At 44.2% G+C, this 9,702-nt stretch overlaps 1 protein-coding gene across 1 annotated transcript in view; it reads left to right on the top strand.

The window, feature by feature from the left end:
• Nucleotides 1-9,702, top strand: part of MFSD14A (major facilitator superfamily domain containing 14A) — a 52,721-nt gene that overhangs the window by 40,504 nt on the left and 2,515 nt on the right. Inside the window, exons 10-12 of the mRNA XM_018561959.1 lie at nt 1,749-1,861; nt 4,033-4,130; nt 5,704-5,867. Coding sequence (XP_018417461.1) covers nt 1,749-1,861; nt 4,033-4,130; nt 5,704-5,867 — 375 coding nt within the window. The remainder of the gene's footprint in view (nt 1-1,748; nt 1,862-4,032; nt 4,131-5,703; nt 5,868-9,702) is intronic.

Here is a 9,702-nt window from a genome sequence, read left to right as displayed (position 1 = left end):
AGCCAGCTCCAAACAGACATAGTGTGACCAGCTTGGTGGAGGAACTCGAGTGTCCTGCACAGAGCCCTGACCCCAACCCTTGTAATGGATCAGAGCAGAGGCAGCTCCCTCCCGCCCCTCTGCCAGACACGCCCCGCCCGCAAGCATGCCCGCCCACCTGTGTTTCTGTTTGTGGCTCCCTGGACGGCAGAGTGGACAGCAGCAGCCAGGTAAGACATCCCCCGAAAATAAGACCTAGTGTCTTTTTTCGTGAAAAAAAATAAAAATAAGACACTGTCTTATTTTCGGGGGAAACACGGTATAATGAAATGGGGAGCTCTTTCACATGCAACGTGAGAGCAACTGATGTGTAATATGGTGTCTGATACCAGAGCATGTTGTGTCCACCCCTCCCTTTACACAATAGATCAGGCCCCCATTGCATCTTAGAAGCAGTATTTTCTCTTTTTTTTTTTTCCTCTGGTTCAGACCGGCCTTTTAAGCCTTGCTAACATGGGCTTCAGCTAGTATAAGAGCAGTGTATAAAGCAAGCTTTGTCAAAGCCTTTGAAGTACCCTTCACAAAACACAAATCTTAATATTTGTGCTGAGTGTCGCTCAAAATTAGTTGCTAGGGGGCATCAGGAGGCCTCAGCACTACTAGAAGCTTGTTAAGTCTGTAAGCGGAATATTTAAAGTGAAAATCAGCACTCTGATCTGTGTTTAACATTCCCAAACTGGAGATGAAGGGTACTTTAAAGGCTTCAGCAAAGCTACTTGAAGCTTGCTCAAAGCATAACAAATACTTTTCAAAAGCTTGATGGTCAGACTGCTCCAGTACACGCTAAAGCCCATGTGAACAAAGTTCCTAAACCCTCAGGGTCATGTTCCCTGTTTTTTTTTGTTTTTGTTTTTTTAAGCGCCTACCTCAGATGCAAATGGTTTAAAACGGAATTCTTTAAAATGATTGTTAGCCTTATCATCCAGTGCAAAAAGCTTCATGCAAGTAAGACCCCGTTCACACTGGGGCAGTTTGGCCACTCTGATTTGGCTCAGCGCGATCCGAATACCCCCTTCCCACCCAAACTGCTCCCTGCACTATTTTTGCCGCACTGATCAGTGCGTTTTCCATACAGCTTTCAATGGAACTGCGCTGATGGTTTTGGGTGGTTTTTTTAAGTGCGTTTCAGCTCTGAAACGCAATTAAAAACTCCCAAAACATCCCTTTTGAAATCAGCGCTGATCTGCAATCGCCCTGATGTGAATGGTCCAGTTTGTTGTTTGTGTATCTGCAGTACTTTCAGTCATAGATAATACTGTCCATGGTGTTTGTTTCCACTGACTTGATGCCAGGTCCTGCCCCTACCATGTTAACAGCCCAGCCTATCTGTTGAATGACGAGTGATTTTAAAGATTTACTTGCAGCCATCTTTTTGGACTGCTCTTAAGCAGTAAAAAAAAAAAATATAGATTTGATATACCTAGTTCAAATGACAGGCTTGATTTATCACATAGTAATGGATAATGAATTGCCTAAGATTAGAGAGATTCGGCTCTGCAGGACCCATACAGCCTGTGCCAGTTACTTTTGTTTTGTCCAGCTGAGCCGAACAGTTGACCATTCAATGATAGGATTAATGTGAATTACATGTGTTCATATTTGACTGTAATGCATTGAAAGCCTTCTGCCATAGGCCACTCTGGATATGGTAGATTTTAGCATCTTAGTCAACATTTACAACTTGTGTGTTATATATTTTTTTTATACAGACCATTGTCTTGAGTTTTCTCATGAGGTCAATTGGAAACAAAAATACAATTCTCCTTGGTCTGGGATTCCAAATATTGCAGTTGGCTTGGTATGGCTTTGGATCAGAACCTTGGTAAGTTTTCCATTACCTTACTGCTAGAACAAGACATATTTACAGTGCTGAGTTGTACATACTCTTCTTGTAGCTAATTACTGGAAAAAACCTTTCAGCACACAACACCTATGATGTCACAGTCTTTGCTAATGCAAATAAAGCACATCCTGAAACTGGAGAAACCAGCCGCATGGTGTGCCAATGAAGCCAGCCAAGTTCCCTGTGTGCTGTTGTGCCTGAGGCACTTGCTGGGTTTATCAATATGCAGTAAATAAGAACTAATCTTGTTTTTATTTTTTAAAGCAGTGATAGTTGGGCTACTGCAAACAAGTGGAGATGAACAAACCTTGATCATTTCACCCTGAACCTTATTAGCTTATGCTCAAACTAGGGCAGTCTGGGTAGACTGGTTTGTCCTCTTTTCCCATGTATAATCAAGGGTGGTGATGAACACAGCAACAAAAAATACTGACGTAAGCTAGATTTGGGAGTAAGTGGATTGGACAATATGGGTCAAATAGATCTAGGCAAACCTGCCCGCCCATGTCTTTGCATTATTATCCACCCTGAACTTGGTGTCAAATCAGGATAATCTGTCTTCTACTGAACCTCTGGTTTGCTCACGCTTTCATTAGATGAATAATTTCCAATTTATTTTATTCATGTCAGGAGAAAATTTTATTTTGGTATACAGTAATTTTTGCATTTGTTTAAATTCAAACAATACCTATTTTTTTTTACAGAATAAAGTACTATATTATATTTTGAACGTTTAATAATTGATACCCAGTGTGCATTTAAATGTATAAAATGTATGTCATCATGGCCGCCTGTAGTCTCCATCAGGGATGTGTGTGACTGAGTGATACTGAGTGATACGTGTACGAGTACCGATATTTACTACATTTTTTTTTTATTTTATTTTTTTTTAGTGTAGCTCGGGGTTACTTTTCCATACCATAAGCGGTAACCCCGAGCTTCACTCGGGAAAGCCACAAAGCCTTTACTTACCTTGTCCCCCGAGCCGCGGGATGCCGGGTTCCGGGCTTGCGAGCGTACGCGTCACAGGGGGGCGGAACCAGCGGGATATAATAAAAAAAACGACAAAGACGAAAAAAATTCGAAAAAAAAAGAATAGACCGAAAAATGACATGAAAAAAATTTAAAATCACACCGCCAGGGAGGTTAAGGAAGCCGGGTGGCGTGTGATGACTCTCTGCCCAGCTTCCTGATTACCTGGGAAGCCGGGCGACGTGTAACTACTCGCCGCCCAGCTTCCTGATTAGCCAGGAAGTTGGCTCCATGTTACCTGGTGACGAGGAAGCATGGAGATGACTTTCTGGCCAATCGGGAAGCCGGGGGACGAGTTCCGGTATCGGGATAAGCATCAGGAGCAAATAATCATCGGTATCATTGCATCCCTATTGAAAATACATTCAAGTACCTTAACCATTAACAAAAAATTAACTTGTGTGTATCACTCGGCGGCAGATCCTCAAATCATCTCTGAATTTGTGCTGACACTCCTTCCTTCTGGAGGGGGGCTACTTGTGTTCCCCATGTTCCTTGTGTGTTGTAAAGCAGACACCGCTCCAAGCTCCCCCCTGTGATGGACTACAATCTCACGCTTAGTTTACTAATTTGTATTGAGATTGTAGTCTATCACGGGAGTGAGCACAAATAAGATACATTTTCGTTACTTAGGTACTTGAAGGTATTTATAAGATTTACCGCCTGAGTTTATTGCCACCTTTTCAATGTCACTGTTCAGGCTCTTCTGTTTATGGGAGTGACAACTGTCCCCATTTGTGATCTTGCTACCCCTGATGGAGACTATAGGTGGCCATGATGACATACATTGCATAGTGATAATGCACAGTTCTCACTTTTAGGAAGCCGGTCTAGAGCAAAGATTTGCAGCTGCCACAATGGGAATGCTTTAGACTAGAAGTGCCTGAAAAAGGCAGGAGGAGATCAGCCGCAGACATGGAAAATGTGAAAACCGCATTTAAAAAAAATTAAAGTATAATGGATTATGTTGCACAGTGCTTTTAGCAGTTGGGGGTTACATCTACTTTAAATGGCTACGATTGCTGCATGCTAGGGAAGGTGGTAGGATATATTTTACTATAAAAAGCACACATACCATTGTAAGTATAATTGATTGTTTCTGATCCATACTTGTTCAGGATGATGTGGGCTGCTGGAGCTGTGGCAGCCATGTCCAGTATTACATTCCCTGCAGTGAGTGCTCTGGTGTCTCGTACTGCGGATGCTGACCAGCAAGGTGGGTAGACTTGTCTGATTTATTGTATGGAAATTAAACGCACAACTTTTAATAGTCTGAAAGAATATACATTATATTCCACAAAATGTCTGTCATCCATGTTTGGGGAAATGAGTGTAATCTGTATGGTACACTTACATCTGTGGTTTCTTTCCCTGGGAACACTGCAGCACAATCTCTGTTCTCCCTGCACACTCCTGGTCCTGATTCAGTTTCAGTAGTTGTCGTCATGGAATAAATTACAATTAGAACAGAGTTTGCTGTAACATTCCCAGTGACGGTAAATATGGCAAGAGGCCTACAGAGTTCAGTAAAATGCAGATCACACTTGTCCCACTAAAGGCCGTGACACACTGCACGCGAAGCAGCGCGGAGCGGGGGCGCGCTGCCTTTGCGAGCAGTGTGTCATGTAATTTTCTGCTCGGCACCTCAGCTTGCGAGAGCTCGCGGAGCTGAGCGTGCCGAGATGAACAATTTCAACTTCAGCCAATCGGCTCGCGTGAATAAACCAGCACGTCGCGATGCGACAGCTGGCAGGTTGTTACGGACGAGCCGATTGGCTGAAGGTGCTGTCAATCATCTGAATGCACTCAGCTCACACACTGCACGCAAAGCTCCGTGCCGGATAGCTTTGCTTTGCTCTGCACGGCTTCGCGTGCAGTGTGTCACGGCCTTTAGACTGCAGTGAGAAGCTTTTATGAAGTTGTCTTTAACCACTTGATGACCGGGGTGTTAAACCCCCTTGCTGGCCAGGCCATTTTTCAGTATTCCGCGCTGCAACACTTTGACATTTATTCCGTCATGCAACGCTGCACTGAAATTAATTTTATACCGTTTTTTGGGGACACATAGAGCTTTCTTTTGATGGTGTTTATTAACCACTGAGATTTTTATTTTTTACTATATAATAAAAAAAAAATACAGAAGATTTTATTACCCAATTTTTTGGTAAAATATAAAAGACGGGGGTCATGCCGTTTAAATAGACACCAAACACATCAAGCCTTAAAATTCAGCGTGCCCTGTGAAATCTCAAACGACCACACCCAAAATTGGCCATAGGCGACGCTTTAAAAGCTTTTACCGCTCATCAGTTTAGTGTCATCAGTGATTAGTGGCCCTAAAATTATTGATAATTTGCGGTGCAATTTGTGCAATCTACATAGGTGCACCCGACGCATGTTTGCATGTGGGGGACTTTAACATTTTTTTTTTTACACTTTATTGTTATCACATAAGGGGCTAAGAATCCCCCTATGTAATATCAAATTACAGCAACAGGTCCTCTTTATTGACACATCTGGGGTCTCCTAGGGACCCCAAAAAAACTGATGGAGATCTGCTTCACCAGCTTCTCTCCGGCTTCTGTAGCTGAGAGTGACAGCTGAATGAGGAAGTGATATAATATATACATTACTCCTGCAATCTGAGAATGGGGAGGAGATCAGAGGGAGATCATGTACTGAGCTCCCTGCACAGAAAAGCTGTGGCGTTCCCAGGCCCGCACCTTAGTCTCTGCATGTATTCTAGTGTCTAATTTATCAAATCTTGCCATTTGTGACTGTTTCTGCAGGTGTTGTTCAAGGAATGATTACAGGAATTCGAGGGTTGTGCAATGGCCTTGGACCTGCTTTATACGGTTTTATATTTTACATCTTTCATGTCGAGTTTAATGAAAATCCTATTAAAGAGGAAAGTCCAGGACAAGACAAAGTGACCTCATCGCACTTACAACAGGTATATTTGTTGTACACTTATTGGGCAGGTCATGTATATGTAATGTTCAGGTATACCCTCCTTACATCCCTGGTCTATAGCCTACAGACATCACTTAAACATTTTAGATGCTTGCCTGTCATGGTAATCCAGTGACTTCAGTCCTTTTGAGTAACTCACCCATACATGTTTGTACGTCAGGAGTTATAACTTTGCTTACTTGCTTTGGTGCAGCAAATCAAAGTTTAAAAAAAAAAAGTCAGATCGGCATAACTTCCAGATGACTAGGAAGTTTTCAGAAGTCAGATATGGCTACATATGAAGTCTTTAACATTTGGGTTATACTGCTGCCTTACAGGAAAATTGGACACAAACTAAAGGCCAACCTCCTACTACCATGGCTCAGTTTTTTGCTAGTGTCCTAGGAGGATGGAGGTCTTTTCCTCAGCTCTGCTGCTAAAGCCGAATTTTCTTTTTCCACCGCTTTTTTACACTTCAACTTTTTTTCTTCAATCAAGACTCTTCTCAACATGTGGGGGAAGCTTTCCAGACTCTGTTCTGATGAAACTTCAGAACAGAGTTGCTGCCCCGTCTCTGAAGATTCACTCAGTGAGTAGGCTGGTCGGGCTGAGCATCGGGAGCTGTCTCTTTTACGTAGCTCTCCTTTATTGCCTGTTCCTGCTGAATTTTGCTGTGGAAGGGATTAATGCTCAGGGCCAACATCGTGGAAGCCTCTTTCTGCTGCTTCTGCTTGCACAGGACACAGGAACTTTCATCTGCTCACTTTCTGCTAACTGCACCAACATCATGGAAGCCTCTTTCTGCTGCTTCTGCTTACACAAGAACTTTCATCCGCTCACTTTCTGCTAACTGCTCCAGGGCTTCTTACAGCACGTCTACTGGCAGTGCTGATGTCTGCAGCCTGGAGTCATGTTGCCCTCTGCTCTTGGAGTCTTTATCATCCTCTAAATCTCATTTAGCTGCGTTAAGTGTGGCTTAATCTTCTGTCCCTTTTGGCTGAGTCTTTACCATGGTCATGACTCTAATCACAGAGGCCACATGCATGCTCCCACACTCTCTTCTGCAGATTTTCTATCTGATTTTCCCATGTCCCTAGCTGCATCAGAGCCATTGGTCCTCTGATTTGGAGTCACTCCTGTCTTTGACTGAAGAGCTTACCCCCTAATGAGTCAGTCTACTGCTTTTATTCTCAAGTTAAGAGACTGGATCTTAGTAATGTAGTGCTCACCACCCTGAAACTAGAGGATCAGCCTGTTGCTCCTACCAGTGCGGTTTCCTATCTTGGCTCATTTACAAATACTTTCCTGTTGGAAGCACTTTTCCAACGATATATCTGTGGACATCAGAAGCCATCTGATAAGTTTTTTGCTCCTCCCAAGCACTTATTTGCTTTGTGTGCATTTTGTGCAGAAGTGGTCCATTCCCACCATGCACCTGGCCATGTCCCACCTTAATAAGGTGCTTACTATTCTGGTAGAGGACGTGGCAGTCCTACAGGACCCAACTGATTAAGAGGCTGGAGGTCCTTTCTAGAGCTTCATTCTTGCTCGCAGGTCCTGCCCTTCACCTGATTTTGGCTGTAACTTTACTTTCCCAACCCAGGTCTGACTGGTCATCATCCCTTAAAAAAGAATCTAATGTCTGCTGCAGTTGATACCTTGCTTATTGAACGTGTAGAAGGGTGGCTGTAGCATTACATTTCAGCAATAACAGTCTGCTGGAAGTCTCCCATGTCATTTCCCACATGTATATTGTCCATACATACTCCCAGGGCATTTTGGCTAAAGTGCTGGACTGCGGAGCCCTTGTGTAAGAAACATTCTCTCTGCATGGCTTTCAAGGGACGGAGCCTCTTTGGACCCCTGGCAAGAGCACCCATTTTCCTCAGCGTAAGAAGCCTAAGGAACTAGAGCTGCAGCTAACGATTATTTTCAAAATCGATTAGTTAGCCGATTATTATGTTCGATTAATTGGTTAATCGAATAAAAAATAAAATTAAAATACATTTTTAAAAATGGCTCCAGTGATGGGACTACTAGTTTGAATTGAGATTGCAGTCCATCACAGGAGCAAGCTTGGAGCGGTGGAAGTAAAAAAAAGAAAAAAGTGTGGTACAGCAATGATGAAGAATGGCATCGGCTATAGAGGACTACAAAACCCAGCAATAGTACATTATACAGCACAATGCAGAATACCACCAGCTATAGAGGAATACAACAAATCCCAGCAATAGTACATTATAGCTGGCAGTATTCTGCATTGCGCTCTATATTGTACTATTGCTGGGTTTTGTAGTCCTCTATAGCTAGTAGTATTCGGGATTGCACCACTGTATAATGTATTATTGCTCGGATTTGTTGTACTCTATAGCTGTTGGTATTCTGCATTGCGCTGTATAATGTATTATTCCTTGATTTGTAGTCCTCTTTACATCGCAATGCAGAATACCACCAGCTATAGAGGAATGCAACAAATCCCAGCAATACATTATACATACAGTGTATAATGTATTGCTGGGATTTGTATTCCTCTATATCTAATGGTATATTGCTCTGTATATTATACAGTGCAGCACAATGTACCATCAGCTATAGAGGAATACAAATCCCAGCAATACATTATAGAGCACCATGTGTGGGAAAGTGCAGGCTTACCTGAGCAGTCTTCCAGCAACTTGTTTCTGAGATCGGGCCTGTCTATCGGTGGCTGTCATCCGCCTACACCTGCTCCTCCTTACTTCTCCCCGCGTCCCTGTGCCGACGGTGGATGTGGGCGGCCGGTGAGCGTGAGGCGGGGAGGAGGTGCGGCGTGTGGATGCAGCAGGGCGGGTCTAGCAGCAGCGGCGAGCGTGAGGTGGGGAGGAGGTGTGGAGCTGTGAACAGGGCCAATCAATTGGAAGCCGATTAATTGATGATTGAAAAAGTTGACAACTTTTTCAATCATCGACTGTCGATTAGTTGTTGCAGCCCTATAAGGAACAGACTGAAGTCTTCTCCCTCTCTGAATAAATGTTCCTTTTGTTTCTCCACTCATCTATGGTCCTCATAAAGTCCCCCAAACTTGGCTGTCCTGCAATGTCTGGCACTCGCTGCCAAGTAGAGGAGTATTGCTATGCGTTGTGGTAATGCAGGTTAATACATGTGTTAATACACTGTGTGTTGCTGCAAAGTGTAAGTGGGCTGACAGGTAGTTTTTTGGGGGGGTTTTGTGAAGAAGCTGTTTCTCTTCTGTCATATAGATTTCTCTCTGCCTGTCAGCACTTTTTTCTCTGTACACTGGGCCACACATATGCTGATCAGTGTATAGTGTTGGGATGAAGTAACTCCAGTGCACAGGTGTGGGAGTTGCATTGTCTGGGCCTGGCCAATCAAGAGGCAGAGGACTCCGAACCCAGAGGAAGATTGGGTGAAGTCAGCGTTCCTCTCCATTGCTGGTGCATCCACCCCAGTGCCGGAGGAGATCGCTTTGCTTGGTAAGTCTTCTATAATAATAATTAGCTGTCCATTCTAGCACATTATGGAAAAGAGCTCCTAGGGCAGTGGTGGCGGCGGACCTATGGCCAGGGAGGACACGCGGGGCCCTCTCTGCTGGCACGCGAGCCCAGGTTCAGGGACCACCAATGGAAATAGATCCGACCGAGTCACAATCAGGCGGCGGCCTCTAACAGGCAGATTAGACGGCCGCTTCCTCCTCGCTAGGACCCCGGAAGGCCCCTGGCGCGGCAGTCTAATCTGCCTGTTTAGAGGTCACCGCAGCTGTATGATTGTGACCGGCCCGACTACAGAGGCGATCCGGGACGTCCTGATCCTCCCCGCCTTTCCCCCTCCCCTCCTGA

Source organism: Nanorana parkeri, unplaced genomic scaffold, assembly GCF_000935625.1.
Source record: "Nanorana parkeri isolate BGI_ZX_2015 unplaced genomic scaffold, ASM93562v1 scaffold553, whole genome shotgun sequence".
In the NCBI taxonomy this organism is placed as follows: Eukaryota; Metazoa; Chordata; class Amphibia; order Anura; family Dicroglossidae; genus Nanorana; species Nanorana parkeri.
The sequence above is the reverse complement of the archived record's forward strand: the minus strand, read 5'-3'. Positions and strand labels throughout refer to the sequence as shown.